Source organism: Acipenser ruthenus, chromosome 36, assembly GCF_902713425.1.
Source record: "Acipenser ruthenus chromosome 36, fAciRut3.2 maternal haplotype, whole genome shotgun sequence".
NCBI classification, from domain to species: domain Eukaryota; kingdom Metazoa; phylum Chordata; class Actinopteri; order Acipenseriformes; family Acipenseridae; genus Acipenser; species Acipenser ruthenus.
The window spans coordinates 10833972-10859617 of record NC_081224.1 but is presented as its reverse complement, the minus strand read 5'-3'; the positions used below and the strand labels follow the sequence as shown (position 1 = coordinate 10859617).

Genomic DNA, 25646 nt, shown 5'->3' with positions numbered 1-25646 from the left:
TGAAGACAAACAGATGTAAAACCGACAGAGGAACAGGGAAAACAGAGGAGCACATTGGTTAGAGGTAGTGGACTGGGAGGTGGTTGGTCGTAGTGATGCTTGTTCAAGTGTATTATATTTAAACGATAGACAATTTTTTTTTTTTATAGTATTACATTTTTATACACAGCACCGAGTTTTCATAGACTGATTATCTATTGTTTTGTAGTTGCACATTTTGAATTCAGTCATTAAGTAGGAGAAAGAATGCAAAATACAATATTTCTGTTTATTATAAATATAAAAAAAAAGCAGAAAGAATCTTTAGGATACTTGCCTGACACCGTGAATATTCTTAATTGCATAGCTGATTTCCCTTCGGAGTTCCTTCTCGTCAAATTCCATCTAAGAAAACCAAGACAATACAATTCACAAGACTGGAACAGACTGATACGAGGAGATAAATGCAAACCTGGCGACGTCAGCCCTGTTAAAAGAAACTTTCAGCCCATCAGCGCTCGTCTGGTTCCTGGTAGCCGACTGATCTAAAAAAATTGTCAAGTCGGGTCTTAAAGGATCCCAGTGATTCAGCATCAACAGTATGACTAGGTAACCCATTCCATCCCCTCACCGCTCTCTGTGTGAAGAAGAGTCTCCTTCAGCAACATGACTAGGTAACCCATTCCATCCCCTCACCACTCTCTGTGTGAAGAAGAGTCTCCTTCAGCAACATGACTAGGTAACCCATTCCATCCCCTCACCACTCTCTGTGTGAAGAAGAGTCTCCTTCAGCAACATGACTAGGTAACCCATTCCATCCCCTCCCCACTCTCTGTGTGAAGAAGAGTCTCCTTCAGCAACATGACTAGGTAACCCATTCCATCCCCTCCCCACTCTCTGTGTGAAGAAGAGTCTCCTTCAGCAACATGACTAGGTAACCCATTCCATCCCCTCACCACTCTCTGTGTGAAGAAGAGTCTCCTTCAGCAACATGACTAGGTAACCCATTCCATCCCCTCCCTACTCTCTGTGTGAAGAAGAGTCTCCTTCAGCAACATGACTAGATAACCCATTCCATCCCCTCCCCACTCTCTGTGTGAAGAAGAGTCTCCTTCAGCAACATGACTAGGTAACCCATTCCATCCCCTCCCCACTCTCTGTGTGAAGAAGAGTCTCCTTCAGCAACATGACTAGGTAACCCATTCCATCCCCTCCCCACTCTCTGTGTGAAGAAGAGTCTCCTTCAACAACATGACTAGGTAACCCATTCCATCCCCTCCCCACTCTCTGTGTGAAGAAGAGTCTCCTCCAGCAACATGACTAGGTAACCCATTCCATCCCCTCCCCACTCTCTGTGTGAAGAAGAGTCTCCTTCAGCAACATGACTAGGTAACCCATTCCATCCCCTCCCCACTCTCTGTGTGAAGAAGAGTCTCCTTCAGCAACATGACTAGGTAACCCATTCCACTTTAAAATGCTGCTGCCCAGAGCCTCAGCCCCTGGGATGTGCACAGCCCCTCTGCTTGTACCTTGACCAGCTCGAAGGGGAATCTCTCGTGGAAGATGCGGTTGATTCGAGCCCCTCCTGACAGCTCCATTGTGTTGACCTGATCTCCCGAACCCTCGATCCTCTTCTCAAAGTCCACTGCAAACTGCTGGACCATCCTGGCAGGGCGAGAGACAAGACAAAAGCATTAAAACACGGCCTCGTTGACCTGGGCCGAGCTGGAAAATGAAAGGAGAGTCTGTCCCGTAGTACAGGACAATAAACTCGGCAGCACCCCAATCGCAGTACTGATTTGAGAGAGGACAGAAACGCTCTTCTGTGCAGTGGAACGTGCCACAGACTTCAGAGGTCATCACGCTCTGGTTTGCTTTGCGTGATCTTTTTCATACAGTCATTAATAGGTTCTGTTCCATGAATCAATATGAACATGATCATGTTGGCCACCCAGCAGATTTACATAGGAACATAAGAAAATGTATGAACAAGAAGAGGCCATTCACCCCCATCAGCACTCATCCAGTTCCTGGTAGCTGATTGATCTCAAAACTTTGTCAAGTCGGGTCTTAAAGGATTCCAGTGATTCAGCCTCAACAACATGACTAGGTAACCCATTCCATCCCCTCCCCACTCTCTGTGTGAAGAAGAGTCTCCTTCAGCAACATGGCTAGGTAACCCATTCCATCCCCTCCCCACTCTCTGTGTGAAGAAGAGTCTCCTTCAGCAACATGACTAGGTAACCCATTCCATCCCCTCCCCACTCTCTGTGTGAAGAAGAGTCTCCTTCAGCAACATGACTAGGTAACCCATTCCATCCCCTCCCCACTCTCTGTGTGAAGAAGAGTCTCCTTCAACAACATGACTAGGTAACCCATTCCATCCCCTCACCACTCTCTGTGTGAAGAAGAGTCTCCTTCAGCAACATGACTAGGTAACCCATTCCATCCCCTCCCCACTCTCTGTGTGAAGAAGAGTCTCCTTCAACAACATGACTAGGTAACCCATTCCATCCCTTCACCACTCTCTGTGTGAAGAAGAGTCTCCTTCAGCAACATGACTAGGTAACCCATTCCATCCCCTCCCCACTCTCTGTGTGAAGTCTCCTTCAGCAACATGACTAGGTAACCCATTCCATCCCCTCCCCACTCTCTGTGTGAAGAAAAGTCTCCTTCAGCAACATGGCTAGGTAACCCATTCCATCCCCTCCCCACTCTCTGTGTGAAGAAGAGTCTCCTTCAGCAACATGACTAGGTAACCCATTCCATCCCCTCCCCACTCTCTGTGTGAAGAAGAGTCTCCTTCAACAACATGACTAGGTAACCCATTCCATCCCCTCCCCACTCTCTGTGTGAAGAAGAGTCTCCTTCCCTCTGTCCTAACCCTATCTCCACTTAATTTCCAGCTGTGTGTCCTCTGGTCCTGGGTTATGTGTAGCACTTACAGTATTGGTTAGGGCTAGCTAGATCAGCTCCTATTAAGATTTGAAAGGCTTCAGTCAATGCAATGCAGGTATGGATGATGCGGACTCACTGCAGCAGAGCCTTGGTTTTGCGGGTGGGGTCGTCGGGTCTGTAGTTCTTGTACTCCTCCACCTCCTTCTCCAGTGACAGCAGCTGACTCTGCAGTTTATTCCGCAGCGCAGGCAGAGTCTCTCGAATGTGGTTGGTCAGTTGCTACAAAGATAAACAGTGTTTTAAAAAAAAACTCTGGCCAAAGGTTTAGCATCACCTAGAATTTTTGGATTGAGACATTAAAAAAAACTGATATGAACATAATTTAAATCTTTTATTTAACTTCATGTAATCAAAGAAACTGCAAAAATGATTTCGCAAAAGTCTACCGGAAGCCGTAACTGTAGTACAGTATGTCATGTTAGATTTCAAAATGTTTTTTTAAATTGTCAGTTTTTTCATTAAGTTTATGGAAAATTACAAAGCGGTGTGCAATTCAATATGTCAAGGTAACATTATTCAGCGGTAATTATTATTTCGTTCGACTTTATGATGCAAAATTCGTTCCTTCTAGAAGGTGATGCAAAACTTTTGCCCATAGCTGTACATGCAAATCAAAAACTGACGTGGTACTAAATAAGAAATACTGGTTCCCACATTCGATCAGTAAAAATAGGAAGTGCACTAAAGCTGCAATTCTTAAACTTTAAGAACAAGTCTATTTATAAGGCAAGCTACTGCATTGCAGCCATTATAGTAGGTCTGAGTTTGACTGAACAACTCCCAGAAACCTTTGGACTGCCCCCACTCTGAGAACTACTGTACTGATCGAGGGAATGTCCTCAACAAGTTTCAATACCATTGAAGAAGCCTCTCTCTAGACACGAGACTAAAAGGACCACAAACACACAGACAGCAGCCTCCACTACAAACGTTTCCAGCAATGATAAGCAGATGAGTAATGCACTGAGTGAACTGGCTGGGGACTCAGAGTTGAGTTTACTCTTCTGTTGTGCTGGTAGTAAAATTAACCTGAAGCCTGCACACGGTTTAAGAAGGGCTGCAATGCAAGACAAATTGGGCTTTTTAGTCCCGGGGTAAATATCAGAAAGGGGGAAAAAAAAAAAAAGACTAGCAGTGAAACGTCATCTGACGCGTGTTGCTGATTGGCTGTGCCAGCAGGGGGCGTCCGTACCTGGTTGAGGGTTTTCTGCAGGTGAGGGGTGCCCATGCGCTCTGCCATGTGCCTGTACCCCGGGTGCGAGAGGAAGAACTTCCTCTCTGCTGCCATGGCAGCCCGGATATCCTTTCTGCCATCAATATCCTTCTGGCTCCTGTTGACAACTCCGATATAGCCTGTAGACACACACAGCAATACATTACAAACCAGGGCTAGAAACTCTCGCCTTTAACACAGCCTGCACAGACACAGAGCAATATGAAACGGGTTGAGAAACTCGCCTTTACAAACCCATTACGTCACTGGTTTCCCCCTCTTGAAGACTGTATTGTACACTGGAATTTGGAATCTGTCCCTGTCCCATTTTCTTTTCCCTTAGCAGACGTCACCAGCCGCCTTTAAGGCGAGCCAGCCATGGTTTTAAAATCCAACTTTCTTTTATTCAAGAAACATGAGCACGTGCCCTTTTAAAGGCGTGCTAACCAGAGTTTGAAACGCGCTTCCTTTTATGTTTTCTTGGCTTTGCTGTTCATGTTAAATAAACTGTTCTTCCCTTACAGCTCCTCTATAGTCATCCTACACACTTGGGCAGCTTAAATAAAAGCAGATTTCCTAGCACCTGATTCAATAGTGTTGCTTAAACCATTAAAAGAAATGTGAAAACCCTCATTTATAAAAGAATTGTTGATAGTGGATGTGGTATTGCTGTTATGGGCGGGTGCGGTGATAACATTTACTATAAATAAGATCAGGCAGTCTGTTTAAAATTTAGGTCAAACGTTTACTTCCATCTTAAAACATCAGTATTGAATGATGCACGGTATGCTTAGCATTTCCACTGCAGTATTTCACAGTGCAAATTAAAAGTAACTTATGGCTATCTGTAAGAATATCGGATCCTAAGAACTGCTTCCTATCTCTACAAACAGCCTCCAAACATTCCTGTTTCAGCTCGTGCTTTTCTGGTCTCTGGGGGTGAATGCACTGAAACATTAATAAACTCTCCAGCTTCCCTCGGGCTCACAGACCTGTCCTCTTTCAAACAGTGCATCACATTACTGCAGAGCTCCTGTGTTTTATAATTCATGAGAAAGGAGCTGACATTGGAGGACGAGACATTCGCAAAAGAAAAAAAGTTTCTGCTGCCTTCCAAAACCAAAAGGAGTGCCCGTACCAAGTTCCATCGCAATTAACACGACTGGTTCTCAAGATACGCCTCACCCCAAAGGAATATAAAACAACTAAAACAAAGACGTTCAACATTCATGCGATTGGCCTGAAATTCGTTTCCAAGAGGATTTTGAAGTATCTCCCCGGCACTGAAGCGCAGTCCTCTAAAGAGTCTCTACCCCACCTCTCCTCAGCGGCAGCAGCTTGTTTTCCAGGATGTCTCGCGCGTCGGTCCCTTCATCCATCAAGTCCAGCTTTGTGATCACTCCGATGGTCCTCAGGCCTGAAAAATCGAAAAAAAGACATTTCAAAACATGTCCATTTCCCTCTGTTCCCTCTCCCTCGTTTCGAATCTCCAGTTACTATCATGCCAGTAGGGTCCGCTGTAGCGCGGGTGCAATCTCTGTGGGTTTCACCTCCCTAACCCAGCGCAGGCGCTCCCTGTGAAGTCTCCAGCACAGCCAGCAGCCTGCGCGGCCCTGACAGCACGACTCTTAGTAAAAACATGTCAGTCAGTCGGGGAAGCAGCTGGTTGCTTAATCACAGTAAAGAAGCCATTGAAGGGATGAGGGACAATTTCACCCACCAGCTAAACAAGGGGATCAGAAAGCATGGCTTGCAATCTGATTTCTTTACCCAGGTATCATCTTTTAGAATAAAAAAAAGAAAAACAATCACAAAATATTGTGCCTTTTCCACAGCAGTGTGGAGTAGTGGTTAGGGCTCTGGACTCTTGACCGGAGGGTCGTGGGTTCAATCCCAGGTGGGGGACACTGCTGCTGTACCCTTGAGCAAGGTACTTTACCTAGATTGCTCCAGTAAAAACCCAACTGTATAAATGGGTAATTGTATGCAAAAATAATGTGGTATCTTTTAACAACTGTAAGTCGCCCTGGATAAGGGCGTCTGCTAAGAAATAAATAATAAATAAATAATACTATTTTACAAGGAAGGCAGTTAAAATGCTGGCCATTTTCCCCCCTCGATGAAACTTGAAAAAAAGATGAAGTGACAATCGCTTCAAATCCGAGACCTACACCCTATTGACAGTGTTATGGCAGGTGTTTATTTAATTTGTTTTATAGACAAAAGCATGTCATTTCCTGTCTGTATATTTAGCTGAAGCAGCTGCTGACATTTGATTTTACTTCCTGAATCCCTTGATAACGTAAAGATTTATTAAAAGACTTAAAAAAATAAACTGAAGGAGTCGATCAGTCGTTCAGAGTAGCTTCATGTTAGTTTTATGATAAATGATGATAGTCCCCGGGCTTCACTTTGTACAAACCAGGGTCCTGTAAATAATAAATAATAATAATAATAATAATAATAATAATAATAATAATAATAATAATAATACCAGGGAAGTCACTAGAATTTCAAGAGGAACGTGTAAAGGAGATTCTGATTGGAGACGCTACAGAATTTCAAGAGGAACGTGTCCCGGAGATTCTGATTGGAGACGCTGTAGAATTTCAAGAGGAACGTGTAACGGAGATTCTGATTGGAGACGCTACAGAATTTCAAGAGGAACGTGTAACGGAGATTCTGTTCTGAGACTGTACCTGGCGGGTCCACCTCCTTGGCGATCTTGAGCGCGTCGGAGTTGGCCAGGTCGGTGTTAGCCGGGGTGACAGCCAGGATGAGGCAGCTGTCCCTGCTGATGAACTGCAGCAGCATGTCTTTGATCTGGTGCTCGATGTCCACCGGCTGGTCTCCCACAGGCACCTTGGTGATCCCAGGCAGGTCAATGAGAGTGAGGTTCAACACTGCACAGGACAGAGAGCAGCGTTACAGAGAGGCTGGGTGTGTACCTGCACATCGTCACAGCGTTAAGAGTGCCCTTCAGAAGTCCCAAGCGGTCAGTTACAATTAGTGCGGTCATTAGAGTATTGGGATCCAGCTCTCCACAGGCGAGGGTCATCGGGCTAATTTACCAACCCAAGCGAAACAGGTGAAGAAACAGCTGCTTGGGTTTGTGACAATCGCTGCTTTTCTGAGACTCCGTGGAGAACAGCAACCCACACGAACCCCAGCAGCTGTTTCTTCACTCGTTTCACTCGGAACGGTAAATCAGCCAGATCCTCACCTGTGGAGAGCTGATTCGAATAATCATCATCTATTAAATAATAAAAGAACGTGTCTGGTGCCTACTGAAGTACACTGAAGATCTATATGTATAAAAAATTATGTTAGCAAGTTCAAAGTTCAGTACTCTGGATACAGAGCTCCCTTATACAGTATTTCACTGTTTGTTTAATTCACCGTCAGGTCGTGTTGACAGGAAACTGTAAGACTCCTATATGTTACTGTATACAGACCCTTTACTAGCTCAGTTTAATATTTCAGAATTGGAAACCAAACAACATGAATGATCCGTAGGTCAGAGAATGTATTTTTTTTAATGTATCTGGTGTTTATGATGCTACCACTATCTGATATTCCAAGCATTTCAGCTCCCAATTCTGCTCTCTCATCATACTCTCTGAATCTGAAGCAGCCCCTTGGGTTGACTTTATAAAAACTTATTAAGCCCCAGCTACCCTGTCTCTCTTATTCTGAAGAGACTGAACTCTCTGGACTGTTGTCATGGATACGAAGCCCCTCCTCTTACCGTTGGGGGAGTAGACCCTCAGGTTGATGGGAACGGATGAGATTCCTTTGTTTGTGCCGGTAAGTCTGTCCGTCTCCGCCTCGATCTCCTGCCGGACTTCCTCGAAATCCACAAACTTCTTCCCTTTGCAGTGCAAGAACTCGGCATACTCTGTGAGCGAGACAGCAAGACACCAACAGCGTGCTGAAGGCGAGCACATCTGCAGCCCGCACACTCACTTACAAAGGAAGCGGCTTCAATTGTGTGGTCCAGTGGTTAAAGAAAAGGATTTGTAACCAGGAGGTCCCCGGTTCAAATCCCACCTCAGCCACTGACTCATTGTGTGACCCTGAGCAAGTCACTTAACCTCCTTGTGCTCCGTCTTTCGGGTGAGACGTAGTTGTAAGTGACTCTGCAGCTGATGCATAGTTCACACACCCTAGTCTCTGTAAGTCTCCTTGGATAAAGGCGTCTGCTAAATAATAATAATAATAATAATAATAATAATAATAATAATAATAATAATAATTTCCGTTCTCAGAGTTTATTTTTTGTTTTGTTTTGTTTTGTTTTTTAATAATTTAGTCGTTGCCAATTAGTTTTTATTATTTTCTCTCCAATTTGAAATACCCAATTATTTTTAGGCTCAGCTCACCGCTACCACCCCTGCGCTGACTCGGGAGGGGTCCTCCAAAGTGTGTGCCGTCAGCCGCCCGCTTCTTTACACTCTGCAGACTCACCGTGCAGCCGCCTCAGAGCTACAGCATCAGAGGACAACGCAGCTCTGGGCAGCTTACAGGCAAGCCCGCAGGCGCCCGGCCAGACGACAGGGGTCGCTGGTGTGAGGTGAGCCGAGGACACCCTGGCCGACCTAACCCTCCCTCCCCCCGGGCGACGCTCGGCCAATTGAGCGCTGCCCCCTGGGAGCTCCCGTCCACGGTCGGCTGTGGAATAGCCTGGACTCGAACCGGCGACGTCCAGGCTATAGAGCGCATCCTGCACTCTAGCGAGTGCTTTTACTGGATGTGCCACTCGGGAGCCCTGTTCTCTGAGTTTTTGCTCCCCTTATCATTAGTAGGGTTGCAATCGCTGGACTAGTTTCTTTGTTGTTTTTCATTTAGATAATACCGAGCTCTCGCTGCCTGCTGTAGATACATGCAACACAGGCTAGATCGACTGAAGTGTCTTTACAGAAGGACGACTGCACTTGTAGATCTCCTGATCCGCCCCTCCTGCTCTGCACTGTCTTCACCTGACCTCAGCACCACGTTACTGGATCCTCAGCTGATGCACTATTGCACTGCTAATGTGTCACTGTAGCTATAACTTGTTGCAATCCTAACTTCTTTCATATTGTATTTTAATGGTAGAATTTGCACTTACTGTATACTATACTGTGTTTAAATACTGACCTTGCATTGTAACCCTGCACTGCCCTGTAACCCCTGTAAGTCACCTTGGGGAAAGGCGTCCTGCCAGATAAACATTAGGTGGTGTCGACGCTTACTAACATGAAGATGATTTAGCTGATCTACATTCGTTTGGAAACCCATATTTCCAGACTCCACCTGATACTCCAGCTGGGGCAGCAGTGTGGAGTAGTGGTTAGAGCTCTGGACTCCTGACTGGAGGGTCGTGGGTTCAATCCCAGGTGGGGGACAATGCTGCTGTACCCTTAAGCAAGGTACTTTACCTAGATTGCTCCAGTAAAAACCCAACTGTATAAATGGGTACTTGTATGTAAAAATAATGTGTACAAAATAATGTAATTGCATGCAAAAATAATGTGATATCTTGTAAGTCGCCCTGGATAAGGGTGACTGCTAAGAAATAAATAATAATAATAATAATTTAATGGATATTTTACCTGCTTTTGCATTGATTAGCTGCAGGATGAGGGGGCGCCTGGTCACAATCCCAGAGCCACGAGGGAGGAAATCCCTGAAACACACAAGCAGAGCAAACGCATCAGGCAGCTCCCTCCTCATATCCCCTCTTCACAAGAGTCGAACGGAAGCCACTTGGACATCCAGCTGTGCTTTAAAGTGGAATGAAACCTGCTGAATAACGTTACCTGAACATACTGAATTACACACCGCTCTGCAGTATTCCGTATAAAACAGACATAAACTGAAAGAATGTGTGGAGGCTGTGTGGTCCAGTGGTTAAAGAAAAGGGCTTGTAACCAGGAGGTCCCCGGTTCAAATCCCACCTCAGCCACGGACTCTGTGTGACCCTGAGGAAGTCACTTCACCTCCTTGTGCTCCGTCTTTCGGGTGAGACGCACTTGTAAGTGACTCTGCAGCTGATGCATAGTTCACACACCCTAGTCTCTGTAAGTCGCCTTGGATAAAGGCGTCTGCTAAATAAACAAATAATAATAATAATAATAATAATAATAATGTGACATTTCAAAATGAAACACTGTACTACTATTATGGCTTCCGGTAGACTCTTTTTTGCGATGTCATTTTGTAGTTTCTTTGATTGCTTGAAGTTAAACAAAATATCTAAATTATTTTCATATAGTTATTTAAATGATGTCTCAATCCTAAAATTCTAGGGGATACAAAACTTTTGGCCACAGCTGTAGTTTTGTGTGAATTCTTACAAACGAGAAGACACAGGGCGGAGCGTGGCTGGAGCAGCCCACTCTATCAGCGACAGGCAAAAGGCTGCAATGTGCCTTTTCTCTGGAGATAACCAATCAGACCATTAAGGGAGTGTCAGCTTTTTTTTGCATTCAAATTCAGCTCATCTGCAACCTATTCTGAGAAAACGCAGCTGAAACAAGTACTTCAGTAGCATGCCTCCCCCATTGCCACAGCTGCAAATGCAAAGCTAGAGCCGTCAGCGAGATGATCGTGACACTGCTGAATGAGAAATGGCAATGTAAATGGCATTGGTGTTTAAGGAGGTGCATTTGGTAGGCAAATGAGGCATCACGATGAGGTCTATTAAAATTGACTGATGCAGAGTGCCTGGAATAACTTCCTGTGCTCACAAGACTCATGCAAAAATGTGACGTACAGACCTCCTTATATCCTGACAGCTTTCAGATATTCTGTATCGAATAAGAACATAAAGTTTACAAACGAGAGGAGGCCCCATTCGGCCCATCTTGCTCGTTTGGTTGTTAGTAGCTTATTGATCCCAGAATCTCATCAAGCAGCTTCTTGAAGGATCCCAGGGTGTCAGCTTCAACAACATTACTGGGGAGTTGGTTCCAGACCCTCACAATTCTCTGTGTAAAAAAAGTGCCTCCTATTTTCTGTTCTGAATGCCCCTTTATCTAATCTCCATTTGTGACCCCCTGGTCGAAAAAGTCCCCTGGGTCGACATTGTCTATACCTTTTAGGATTTTGAATCAGATCACCACGTAGTCTTCTGTGTTCAAGAATGAATAGATTCAATTCTTTTAGCCTGTCTGCATACGACATGCCTTTTAAACCCGGGATAATTCTGGTTGCTCTTCTTTGCCCTCTTTCTAGAGCAGCAATATCCTTTTTGTAACGAGGTGACCAGAACTGAACACAATATTCTAGGTGAGGTCTTACTAATGAATTGTAAAGTTTTAACATTACTTCCCTAGGTTTAAATTCAACACTTCTAACAATATATCAGAGCATCTTGTTGGCCTTTTTTATAGCTTCCCCACATTGTCTAGATGAAGACATAAGCATTGGGCTATGTTATGAGAAAAGGGGGAAAAACATCATATGAATCCATGAATGCATTTTTGTTTTTTACTTGCTGTGCAACCACCACACTGAATTACATTCAAAAACAATTATAAAGGAGCTAGTAATCCTCTACTAACATGCGCCTATTCTGATGCAATAGCTTTAATGCTAGTGGAAATCTGAATGTGATTCCTGCTTCAGAACATTATCAGTTGAGTCATGCAGCCATCATAACAGGTAAACAAATTCATTAAAAGGGCAAGTTGAATACAGCAGCACTGTGTGTGGGCGTCCATCGCAGAACAAATCCAAGTCTTGCCATCAGAAGCGTGCTTTCGCAGAGAAAGAAAGGAGAGCCGTCCGTCTGAAATAAGCCTGCCTGGAATTCCTCATTAACCCGGGTGCATTCTACTTCATGGGAAGCGTGCTAGAGAAAGCTATTCGTGGCTCACATGGCACACACACAGCACTTGAAATTAAATAAGAAGTGATTGTGTTTTGCGGTTCTGTTCTGTCGTGCTCCCCCCCCCCCCCCCCCCACCCCTTTACTGTTTTTGAAATGTCGTTTGAAAAATGCTGCTGTTGTTATTGTGTGCTGGGCAGGGTCGGGGGCAGTTCATGATTTTCAATTCTAATTCCTTTTTAAAATCAATTCCCAATCCACATTCCCTTTGAAACAATTCCAGCACATCACTGATCAAAATTACAAAGAGTAGCATTCAATACACAGGAGGGCACTGCATACACACACACACACCGAGACACACAGACACACTGAGACAGACACAGACACGCTGAGACACACACACACTGAGACAGACATAGACACTCACAGACACACACACACTGAGACAGACACAGACACACAGACACTGAGACACACAGACACACATTGAGACAAACACTCACGCATACACTGAGACAGACACACACACACACCGAGACAGACACACACCAAGAGAGACAGACACACAGACAGACACACACAGACACACACACACTCTTGTATTATTAATGGTTTGAATAGACAGAGGAGGTGTGCAGAGTCTACCAGCAGGTCTCCAGTTTCTCCTCTAATGAATTCTGCACCTCCATCACAGCAGGCAGCTTCTCCACCTCCTCTCTGCTTGGTGCTGATTGGGAGAAGGGACAGCGCCTGTTGTCAACGTCTTCAGACCAAAATGCAATTTGCACAAGTCATGGATTAATTAGTTAATGATTGCTTTTGTTTTACAAACTAATTAAACATCACCCTGGTCCCCTTTCTGGAGCCTTGTATCCCTTATAAAGGTTTACTGGTAAATGGGCACAGTCATTTTACAGCTTCCCATAGTTCACCATGGTTATATGCTTCCCTATGCTTTACCATACCTCTCTGTGCTTTACAATGCTTCCCTATGCTTTACCATACCTCTCTGTGCTTTACAATGCTTCCCTATGCTTTACCAGACCTCTCTGTGCTTTACAATGCTTCCCTATGCTTTACCAGACCTCTCTGTGCTTTACAGTGCTTCCCTATGCTTTACCATACCTCTCTGTGCTTTACAATGCTTCCCTATGCTTTACCAGACCTCTCTGTGCTTTACAATGCTTCCCTATGCTTTACCAGACCTCTCTGTGCTTTACAGTGCTTCCCTATGCTTTACCATACCTCTCTGTGCTTTACAATGCTTCCCTATGCTTTACCAGACCTCTCTGTGCTTTACAATGCATCCCTATGCTTTACCACACCTCTGTGCTTTACAGTGCTTCCCTATGCTTTACCATACCTCTCTGTGCTTTACAATGCTTCCCTATGCTTTACCAGACCTCTCTGTGCTTTACAATGCTTCCCTATGCTTTACCAGACCTCTCTGTGCTTTACAATGCTTCCCTATGCTTTACCAGACCTCTCTGTGCTTTACAATGCATCCCTATGCTTTACCACACCTCTGTGCTTTACAGTGCTTCCCTATGCTTTACCATACCTCTCTGTGCTTTACAATGCTTCCCTATGCTTTACCAGACCTCTCTGTGCTTTACAATGCTTCCCTATGCTTTACCAGACCTCTCTGTGCTTTACAATGCTTCCCTATGTTTTACCACACCTCTCTGTGCTTTACAATGCTTCCCTATGCTTTTCCACACCTCTCTGTGCTTTACAATGCTTCCCTATGCTTTTCCACACCTCTCTGTGCTTTACAATGCTTCCCTATGCTTTACCACACCTCTCTGTGCTTTACAATGCTTCCCTATGCTTTTCCACACCTCTCTGTGCTTTACAATGCTTCCCTATGCTTTTCCACACCTCTCTGTGCTTTACAATGCTTCCCTATGCTTTACCACACCTCTCTGTGCTTTACAATGCTTCCCTATGCTTTTCCACACCTCTCTGTGCTTTACAATGCTTCCCTATGCTTTCACTGTGCTTGATTACACTCTGCTGTGCATTTACTCTAGGAAACTCTGTTAAGGGAGAGCTCGCTTTCCTAGACTAAAGCTGTTTGTGATGAGAAATGGACAACAGCTTCTTTTTAATAAGAATTCTCCGCTGCTCGCCTGGTGTTCTCTCTGCCTCGCTTCGCCCACGCTACTCCACTGGCTCCCGATCACCGCTCGCATCCAGTTCAAGACTCTTGTACTAGCCTACAGATGCCCTGACCAGACTGCACCCAGCTACCTCCAGACCCTCACCTCTCCCTACACCCCCACCCGACCTCTCTGCTTCTTGATAAACTTGTTGGTTTCTTATTTGTAACCCAGCTTGATTTTTCAGAACGTTTTTCAGCTCAGGGGGTGGGATCACAGCGGATTGCAGCAAACACTTTTTACAAGTCCTCAGTCTGATGAAAAAAAATGACAACCGCGATGTAGATCAACAGCATGTGCAGCATCGTACAGCACAAGAAACGGAAACGAACAGAGCTGTACATCTGGCATCTTCCAACCCACTGTCTCTTTGTAATGGTTAGTCAGTCAGAGCTGCATAACACTTTCCATCACCGGACCAAACAAATCTGTTTTCAATATTTGTCTTGTCAAACTGCACAGTGTACAGCTATGGCCAAAAGCTGTATGTTCAGCTAGCATTGTGAGCAGCCCCCCTCCCCCACCCGCTGCCCCCCACCCCCTTAGGAAAGCACAAATTAAAACCAACTGTCTGCAGACGTTTCTAATCCACGAATGCACAATCCGCTGCTATTTGAGTTCCCCTTGCCCTGCAGTGCCAGCTCAGAGGAACTCCCCTCGCTTACTATCACTCTCCGTTCACTGTCACAATCTTTCTTTCTAATGTCAAAATCTGCACTGTACAGCTCTGGCCAAAATTCAAATGCAACCTGCTGAACAATGTGACGTTAACATATTGAATTACACACCGCTTTGTAGTTTTCCACATCCTTAAGGAAAAACTGACAAAAATCAAAAAATGTGACATTTCGAAATCTAACATGAGATACTGTGCTACTGCTATGGCTTCCGGTAGACTTCTGCGATATCATTTTGCAGTTTCTTTAATGACATGAAATAAAAGATCTAAATTATGCTCATCTATAGTTTTTTTTTTTTTAATGAATGTCTCAAGCCTAAAATTCTAGGTGATGCAAACGTGTTTTTATATATATATATATATATATATAATTTATTTCTTAGCAGACGCCCTTATCCAGGGCGACTTACAATTATTACAAGATATCACATTATTTTGTACACATTATTTTTACATGCAATTACCCATTTATACAGTTGGGTTTTTACTGGAGCAATCTAGGTAAAGTACCTTGCTCAAGGGTACAGCAGCAGTGTCCCCCACTGGGGATTGAACCCACGCCCCTCCGGTCAGGAGTCCAGAGCCCTAACCACTACTCCACACTGCTATATATAAATTGTTTGCATTTGTTTACATTCAGAGTAAATAACGGTCAGCGCTTTTTTCTGATGTCACAAAATTCTACTGTAGTAAACTACAGTATGTATTTCAGATCTTTTTTTTTTTTGCATTTGATGCCATGTAAAGTAAATGGTTTTCTGTCACGTTGCACCTTGTTAAAATACTGGTCTTTAATCAACCCCCTTTAACATCACGAATTACACCTGCACGGGGATTGGGACACACAGCGGGTCTGTCTGGACCTTATCTCAACACTTTAAACAAACAACAGAGAGGGGCAGAAAAAAACCCTGCGAGTGAGTGAGTGATCTGGACCAGCGATCCTGCGACCCTTCATTCTCCTGCAGGGAGAACAAGCTGGCATTTAATAAATGCTGACATTTCATCTCTGCAGGCAAAAATAATGAAGTTTAGCTCAAGACTAGCTTCCTGTAACTTCTGAAGAAATCTATAATTATACGTTGTTCTTGTCTGCGGTTATGATGGTGAGACTGAGTTCATTCTGGGTGGAGCAAGAACGCTACCCTGGCAACTGGGAACGCTACCCTGGCAACTGGGAACACCACCCTGGCAACTGGGAACGCCACCCTGCCAACTGGGAACGCCACCCTGCCAACTGGGGACGCTACCCTGCCAACTGGGGACGCCACCCTGCCAACTGGGGACGCCACCCTGCCAACTGGGAACGCCACCCTGCCAACTGGGGATGCCACCCTGCCAACTGGGGACGCCACCCTGCCAACTGGGGACGCCACCCTGCCAACTGGGGACGCCACCCTGGCAACTGGGAATGCCACCCTGCCAACTGGGGACCCCACCCTGCCAACTGGGGACCCCACCCTGCCAACTGGGGACGCTACCCTGCCAACTGGGGACGCCACCCTGCCAACTGGGGACGCTACCCTGCCAACTGGGGACCCCACCCTGCCAACTGGGGACGCTACCCTGCCAACTGGGGACGCCACCCTGCCAACTGGGGACGCTACCCTGCCAACTGGGGACGCTACCCTGCCAACTGGGGACGACACCCTGCCAACTGGGAACGCTACCCTGCCAACTGGGGACGACACCCTGCCAACTGGGGACGCTATCCTGCCAACTGGGGACGTCAACATCAACAGGGGCTTGTTGTGAAAGAGTTGAGTAAAATGCGCCTGTTGGTGGCGCTGTCCTGGTCATCGCGCTCCCAGGTACTTGGGTGCAGATCTTGGATTCTTTCTGCTGCCTGCTCCAATAAACAACATTTCCAATTGACTTGACTGCCTCTGAAGCCTTTCCTACAAAACGAATGACTGACACATAGAAGCTGACCCAATGGGCGAGCCCTGAGGCTGGATGATTGTTCACGGTTATCACAGATTTCACGATTTCAGTGAAATGGACCCATTGCCGTGTAATATGTAGTTCCCTGTGAAAACACCTATTTCTGAAAAAATAGGGCAAAAAAATACATATTCTTTATCGCAAATCTAGACACAGTAAACGTTTGTCTTATTGACCTGTTCCACTGCACTTTGGAAAACAGAGCCCTATAAATTGAAGCTGTCCTAATGGACGATCCCTGCTAGCATCCATGCGAGTGAATCCATTAGGATGTAACTCAATAGGTAACACACCTTGAGTGAAGCCGACACCACGTCATGCACGTCCGTTCATTAGAGAGGTCTCAAGTGTGCCGTTTTGAAAGAAACACACCTCCATTGTTCTTGATATCTGGAACAGTGTCATTTCACATGGAGGGTGAAACTGTCCCCGCCCCTTCTTTCCTGTCAATAACCAATCAGCTACTCCTATTGGCTGACACGACATACAAAAAGAAGCATTTTTTTTTTTAAGTAAATGTAAAGCAGTTTCAGGAGATAAAAACGACTGTCAGAAACCCAACTTTCGTTGATTAATAATAATAATAATAATAATAATAATAATAATAGCTAAATGAGTTTCTCTAAAGAGGGTACATATCCCTACCAATTCTAAAGCATACTTATTTTTCATTCAAGAACTACTTGGTGCGCTCCATACAGCTATGCTGTACTTTCAGCCTCGCTTCACAATACAAACGATACCACGAATCTATTATGATATGATACAGTGATTCAGCAACACAGTCCAAGATTCATAATTGCACCCCTAGTTCCATCCCTAACAAGTTTCGCAGCATTTAAAATGGGGGGCGAATACTTTATCGTGTGAGGAAGCTGTGCTTCATAAAAACACAAACCCCACAGCATGCAGGAGACAGACAAACAGTGCAAGGGATTTATTTCCCCAGGACAGTCTCTCTCTCTATAACCCTGACCATACAGGCTGCTTCCTCACAGACCTACGATTAGCTGAAATATTACAGAGTGGTGTACTGTACAGTTCAGGGCGCTCCTCCCTTTGTCAGAGCTCAAAATGGCTCAACAGCAGCACTTGCCTCATTTCAAAAGCCAAAACAGCCCAAGAGAGAGACAGTAGGGCGTGCAGCCAGTGTCATTCGAAATACACACAGTGAAACATCTGCAACGCACGCCTGCCAATGTGCAGGTCTGGCCAGAAGTTCTGCATATTATTATTATTATTATTTATTTCTTAGCAGATGCCCTTATCCAGGGCGACTTACAATTGTTACAAGATATCACATTATTTTTACATACAATTACCCATTTACACAGTTGGGTTTTTACTGGAGCAATCTAGGTAAAGTACCTTGCTCAAGGGTACAGCAGCAGTGTCCCCCACCTGGGATTGAACCCACGACCCTCCGGTCAAGAGTCCAGAGCCCTAACCACTACTCCAGCTACTCAGCATTCTGTAGGGTGGTGCGAGACTTTTGGCCACAGCTGTAGCTGTACAGTGTAAACAGCGGGGTCAGTTGATTTCAAAATTAATATTCCATCACTGCCTAGTCCATATACAATTAAATACTGCACACATGCAGCCACTGCCTCCTAGGGCAAAGAGTTTGTCTGGAGCCCTGCGTGACACGTCTCAACAGTGCGTACAGAACAGCACAGAACACCAAGTTTCAACGCAACTGCATGAGCAGCTCTGCAGACACATGTAAAAATGTAACGGATATACAGACAGACGGACGGACGGACAGACAGACAGACACCCCTCTATATCCCCGGAATCTGATATGCTCAGTAACTTATGCCAAGTCACGTTTCAGGACGACTGGATAAGCAGCTCTCCAGATAATGGTAGTGTAGCGATGGTCAATGGATTTAACTGTGCTGTGCTGCATCAAACATGACTTTTCGAACAAACTGTGCATGTTTCGCAGCTTGAGAAAGCGTCTTTGTTTCTGGATGAATTGTAAACGCAGTTCAGAAACAGCTTTGTGCTCCCTGGCCTCGCTCTGCGTCATGTGGCGGAGCTGAATAATGCAAGGACAGTCTGCTTAGTATTGTGTGGCCACGACAGAACTCTGAAAGGAACACGATCCACAGTGGAAATGCGTTGGTTCATTTTATTTTATTTTTTTTGTTCCAGTCCTCCCCTCACCGTCTATAAAACACAGTTCAGTAAAAATCAAACATGTTTTGTGATTATTACACATGGGGGTGTGGAGCGTCTCTTATTTGAACACAAATCATTTTGCACGATTCTAGAGCTGACCTGCACTAGAATAAGTGACACACAACGTACAGATTTAACTTCCTCACAAACTATTCAGCAGTTTAAGGCGACACACTCTGCGGGATGTGCTGCTGCTGCTGCTACCACTTCCAGCAGTAGGAGGTTATAGACCATCTTTAAGCTCTGTTAAAGGCAAGGTAGAATTATACAGCACTAAACTGAATGGTTTTCTACCTTCGTCCTCAAGTGTCTGCTAGGTTTTCAGCCAGCTGCTAAACTCGTTTATAACATGCATTGTTTTACAGTACACTTAGTGTCCCAGAACCCCCTGCAGCGTTTACAGGAAACCAATTACCTTTGATGACTGTTCTGTTATTTTTTTTAAAATCACACATCAAAAAAGGGCCATACTTTTTGTTCAACTTTCACTCTTTTGCCAGAAGAATGAATTTTTTTTTCCTTTTCTAAACCTTGCAGTGCATCCCGTTCATGCTCCCTTCTGCAACAATGCTAGCGTTGAAACGGGAAACAGTGTTGTTGCATGGGGGGGGAGAGTGATCTGAATACACTGCGGTCTAAGGTGAAATATTGAAAGCTGTATCTCTCTCTCCCCCCACAGAAGCGGTCGACAATTATAGACTACATAAATAGCAGTTTTTAAAACCACTGAAAGAGACAGACGGTCTGTTTTAATCTTCAACCCTGCAGTTTCGTTTCTCAGCCTGCAAAACCTTGCAAGCACAGGAGCTTGTGGTTTTAGCTCAGTCCAGGATCCATGGTGTGCTACAAAAGCAGAAGACTGCAAGAACCCTGAACAGCCGTTTAAAACATTCTGCCCTTCAATGCTGAAGTCTGGAGCTGTTTAATATAGGGCGCTCGCATTACAAACTGGATGCAAAGCAGGCAAAATAAGGACTCCATACACGCGGAGAAAATAACAACTGCTTTCCTTCAAATTTTCAAAATGCAAGCGGTCCAGGGATGGCAATAAGACTCTTACTGTATTCATCCATTCCAGTTCTTACTAAGAGCTCCATTAGCCATTGTGTGTAGAGGTAACAAGCTCAGGTGTGTCTTAATACTAAAACCAGGAATGGATCAGGCTGCTATGCAATCGGAGCCTTATTTCCATCCCTGCTGTCTGTGGTGGCCACAAAAACACAAACACAGTGAAATCCCAGGTTTTTATATTCCGTTTAATTAGATAGCAGGACCAAGTGCGCTGCACAGACCGCACAGTAAAAACTGCAAGAAATGAAACAGCGTCTGCGGAAAAGAGTAAACGCTGCATTCGCCTGTCCCTCAGTTTCAGTGCAGGATTGAACAAACTGACATTTTATGAAATACGTACGGTATTTACGGTAGTTTGCATTTTTATAATTTTCTGTCACTTTTTTTTTTGGTTTCCTTCAACTCTGTTTAAAAAAACGAAGCTCTCAATTATCATTGTTCTGCAGGATGGAATGTGTGAAATCTTCAAACTCCAGCACAACTACAGTTAAACACTATAAACACAGTTTAAACAGCATCGTCTAGACAGGATCAAGAAAGGGGGGGGTACTGTTATTATTCTTGTAAGCTCACATTGATTCTCAAATCGACTCGCTCTCCGGCTGTTTCTCTCAGTGAAGCTGTTCGGCAGAAGGACTTGCAAAACCAGGTTGCCCAAGTATTTCCGGTCTGTTTACAGCTGGCGAAATTGAGTATTTATTTGGAGAAGTGGCGCTATTGCAAAAAGGTGACAGTTAGTACACGATGGTAACCTGGCACCATAGTCAAGGTGATAAAAAAGGTTACTATCAGTATTATCTTAATCATATCCTGATGTAACTATCACTATTTAATCATATCCTGATGTAACTATCACTATTTAATCATATCCTGATGTAACTATCACTATTATCTGCTGTATTATTGAATTGTGGTTTGTCACACTTGAACAAAAATTATTGTATTTCTTGCTCTTATTGTATTACTTGTATTGTAACACTTGAAATGTATTTGCTTGCGATTGTAAGTCGCCCTGGATAAGGGCGTCTGCTAAGAAATAAATAATAATAATAATAATAATAATAATAATAATTATTAACGTCACTAACGCAGATTATTTCCCTGCTGTAAACGACCCCCACTTTTCTCTCTCTCTAAACTTAAGGTCTAAAAAACATTAACGTTGATTCCGTCTTGATATAAAACTACTGCCCTTTTTTGTACTGGTCTCAGTGGTAAATAAAAAATGTTAATTAAAAAAAAAAGCTTCTGTCAGCAGATTTTCTACTGATTTGAGTCCATGTATGCGCGTTAGTAATTCGTGTCTGTTATATACAGGGCAGCAGTGTGGAGTAGTGGTTAGAGCTCTGGACTCTTGACCGGAGGGTCGTGGGTTCAATCCCAGGTGGGGGATGCTGCTGCTGTACCCTTGAGCAAGGTACTTTACCTAGATTGCTCCAGTAAAAAACCCAACTGTATAAATGGGTAATTGTATGTAAAAATAATGTGTAAATAATAATGTAATTGTATGTAAAAATAATGTGATATCTTGTAACAATTGTAAGTCGCCCTGGATAAGGGCATCTGCTAAGAAATAAATAATAAATACAGCGACTGTGCCAGTTCCGTATTTACATAGACAGAGGTAGCTGTCTGTCTCTCGGACTGGGAACAAAAGGGAAACTATTAGAGTCGTTTACTACCGTTTGAAAAATGACAACGGCAGGGTTTGGGTGTGATCGTGATCGTGAAACCGTGTCACTTGTTCAGTCCCCACCCAGTTATAAAAACAGTACAGATTGCTGACGTTACACGGCGTTACCTGGCGCACCAGGTATACCAGCATATCAGGAAACGTGTGATTTCATTCCATTCTGGTCTGTTGACGTCAGTTCACTTCCTAATATACAAGCACTTCCTGAAACGAAGCTTTTTTTTTCAGAACTGCAGACAGCAGCAGTGACCAAAAAAAATGTGATTTCGTTCAAACCTATGGCTTGTAAGTGCTAGAAATTAGACTCCTAGTCTTATAACTTCTTAAATTGAGTTATTTATTCCGGCGGGACGGACACAGACAACAATGACGTCATGGCGCAGTGGATTTCCGCACTCTCTCATCCCTCCCTCCCTCCCTCTCTCTTTCTCTCTCTCTCTCCCTCTCTGTCTCTCTCTGCAAACAATCGTGGTTTTTTTTTTCTATTTGAACGCGCCGTGTCCCGATATAGCCCGGCTCTGTGTGTGTGTGTGTGTGTGTGTGTGTGTGTGTGTGTGTGTGTGTGTGTGTGTGTGTGTGTGTGTGTGTGTGTGTGTGTGTGTGTGTGTGTGTGTGTGTGTGTGTGTGTGCGTGTGTGTGTGTGTGTGTGTGTGTGTGTGTGTGTGTGTGTCGGTACGCTACGGATTTGGCGTAAGCTACGATCCAGGCGCCTGGGGTGGATCCCAGTTCAGATCAGCCAAGAACAGTCAGCCAGTTTACGTTTATTATTATTATTATTATTATTATTATTATTATTATTATTATTATTATTATTTAGCAGACGCCTTTATCCAAGGCGACTTACAGAGACTAGGGTGTGTGAACTATGCATCAGCTGCAGAGTCACTTACAACTACGTCTCACCCGAAAGACGGAGCACAAGGATGTTCAGTGACTTGCTCAGGGTCACACAATGAGTCAGTGGCTGAGGTGGGATTTGAACCCGGGACCTCCTGGTTACAAGCCCTTTTCTTTAACCACTGGACCACACAGCCTCCTTTACGTTTCCCCCGGTTGTGTGAACTTCTATGAATGACACCCCCTTCCCCGGACAAGAGAATTAATTCGGGTCGTACTACAAAAAAAAAAAAAGGAGCAGTTGGATTCGATTCTATTATGAATTTTGAAAAATGAATAAACATTTTTGAGTTTTGGTTGCTCACCTGCCCACGAAGTTTTCCAGCACGGAGCTCTTACCGGCGCTCTGCCCGCCGACAACGGCGATCTGCGGCAGGTCGAGGTTGCAGCTCTGCCCGATGGAGCTGAAGGCGTCCTGGAGTTTATTGATCAGGGGAATCAGATCCTCCATGCCCCGGTTCCCCATGGCTGCGCTCGGCTGTCTCTGGCTCTAGAGCGGCTCTGCGGATGTCTTGAGGAAGTCTTTACTGGTCTGTTTTGTTGTTGTTTTGTTTTTTTCCTTCCCTCTCTCTGCTCTTAAAGGAAGCGGAATAAAAACTACACCGAACGAGAAAGTCCACAAACACAACTTCTCATCCGGTCAGCCGACACCCGACCTCCGCTCGCTGACAACCGTCTATCTCCGCTCGCCGCTATTGGCCAGGAGCCCTGCCTGTCACCAGAGCTGAGATTCTGATTGGCCAGCGGTTTAATCCGTCAGATGGAAAAGGCGGGGAGAAATATAATTTTTTATAGCCCAACCCGCAAAGACGGCGATTGGTCGGGATAGGTGTCGCTCATGGCTTTTCTAACTTTGGATTGGCTATCTTTGATTTTGTAGGCGGGCGGATTCTTTTTTTTTTTTTTTTTTCCCAAGACTTTTGTTTGCGCTCGTCACGTGATAGAAGAACTCTATTATTTTTTTGGTTTGTTCGTTTTTATTGTTTGGGGATTGTATAACACACAATGACGTCATCCATCTGTTTAAGATAACTGAATATAACGTGTTTATCTTCCTTCAATAAATTGGTAGTAAAACACACGCAATACTGGTTGTTAAAAGCGCAAACTCTCTTTAGAAGTGCTGTATTCAACCAATACTTGATCATATGACTACTGTATAGTATTGACAGTCCATTCACATTGTGGGTCGTATTTATATAATATTATAACATAGTAATATTTCAGGTTCATAAACAAGGCAAGTTAGTCATATTTCAAATAGCCCGGACTCCCCGTTTAACGTTTATTCGTCGCAAGACTGGGAAAACAAGAAAGGAAAAAAAGAAATTCTCAGCCCGTACAAGCTGAGTTTCTGCTCGAGGGCGTTCTGCAACACCAAACTGTTCTGTACGGCACAAAAAGGTCCGAGGCCACGCAACAAATTTATAATACGGAATAAAATAAACGACGAAATAAATGCAACCGTAAACAGGTCGGTGAAGGAAGTCCAAAAACGATTTGGGGACCTGAAGCGCAGAACGAAGCAAAAAAATTCAAAACTCAGTCTGCATTGCAAGGGAACCGGCGGAGGACCACCGATTGAAGTCCATCTGTTATTATTATTATTTATTTCTTAGCAGACGCCCTTATCCAGGGCGACTTACAATTGTTGCAGGATGTCACATTATTTTTTACATACAATTACCCATTTATACAGTTGGGTTTTTACTGGAGCAATCTAGGTAAAGTACCTTGCTCAAGGGTACAGCAGCAGTGTCCCCCACCTGGGATTGAACCCACGACCCTCCGGTCAGGAGTCCAGAGCCCTAACCGGAGCTGTTTACACGCGCTATAAAGAAGTGAAACTCGTTTGATACCCTCCGGAGCTGTTTACACGCGCTATAAAGAAGTGAAACTGGTTTGATACCCTCCGGAGCCGTTTACACGCGTTATAAAGAAGTGAAACTCGTTTGATACCCTCCGGAGCCGTTTACACGCGTTATAAAGAAGTGAAACTCGTTTGATACCATGATTACACCCTGTAGTGGAGTGTTATAGTAGGCTGGGGTTTTCATCAGTACAACGCGGGAAGCAGTGCGTGTTGCTCTATTTCTGTGACCTTTACAACCAAACAATTTCATTTCAGCTTTATAAGGTAATGTGTCAAAAGAAAGCTTAGCAAAAAAAAAAAAGAAAATTATTATTATTATTATTATTATTATTATTATTATTATTATTGCAGTCGTAGTAGTATAATACTGAAATAACATTATCCACACATTTTTCATATCAAGAATTGAATTACTGATAGTTTTGATATCTCTAATTGAAGAATCAACGGTAATTCAGGTTATACCTCATCGGTGTGTAGCGTGTTCTTCTTCCAAGCAATCCTGGAATACGCGTTATGAACTAAACTAAAAATCTCTTACATTCCATCCCACATCCTGCACATGATTTCAATCACCTTGATTCGCCGGTGTCTGGAAGTCAGTGTTATCTCACGAGAAGCCAGTAGAGGGCGATGTTGCCCTTGAATGTCAGACTGAAAAAATATATCTATTATTATTATTATTATTATTATTATTATTATTATTATTATTATTATTTATTCAAATGTTTTACCAGGTAAGCCTCATTGAGATCTTGATTTTGAGTATATTCTGGGGGCACAGCATGACACACAGGGCCATATTTTCATTTCCTCCAGTCTTTAATTAGCTGAACATTTTTTGAAAGGGGAGGGAGAGGGAAGAGGGGAGAGAGAGAGAGGGGGAGGAGAGAGGGGAGGGAGGGGGGAGGGAGAGGGGAGGGGAGAGAGGAGAGGGGAGAGGGGGAGGAGAGAGAGAGGAGAGGGGGAGGAGAGGGGAGAGGGGAGGGAGGAGGGGAGAGGGGAGGGAGTGGAGGAGAGGGAGGGAGAGGGGAGGGGAGGGGAGAGAGGAGAGAGGGAGGAGAGGGGAGAGGGGGGAGGGGAGAGAGAGGGGGGAGGGGATGGAGGGGAGGGAGGGAGAGGGGAGAAGGGAGGCGAGGGGAAGGGAGGGGAGGAGGGGAAGGGAGGGGAGAGAGGG

The 25646-nt window shown here is 44.5% G+C and overlaps 1 protein-coding gene across 8 annotated transcripts in view; it reads right to left on the bottom strand.

Moving 5' to 3' along the window:
• The window catches only part of LOC117965659 (dynamin-2), a 60839-nt gene extending 37551 nt beyond the window's left edge, over window positions 1-23288 (bottom strand). For 6 of the 8 annotated variants that reach the window (XM_059008156.1, XM_059008154.1, XM_059008152.1 and 3 more), the window contains exons 1-9: window positions 22902-23284; window positions 9745-9818; window positions 7899-8048; window positions 6850-7053; window positions 5469-5567; window positions 4130-4290; window positions 3014-3156; window positions 1509-1644; window positions 317-384 (exon numbers count right to left, since the gene is read on the bottom strand). In XM_059008156.1, coding sequence (XP_058864139.1) covers window positions 317-384; window positions 1509-1644; window positions 3014-3156; window positions 4130-4290; window positions 5469-5567; window positions 6850-7053; window positions 7899-8048; window positions 9745-9818; window positions 22902-23062 — 1196 coding nt within the window. In that variant the 5' untranslated portion in view covers window positions 23063-23284. Of the gene's footprint in view, window positions 1-316; window positions 385-1508; window positions 1645-3013; window positions 3157-4129; window positions 4291-5468; window positions 5568-6849; window positions 7054-7898; window positions 8049-9744; window positions 9819-22901 lie in introns of all 8 variants that reach the window. The other 2 variants (XM_059008159.1, XM_059008157.1) reach the window with 2 other exon arrangements.
• Window positions 23289-25646: the final 2358 nt, after the last annotated feature.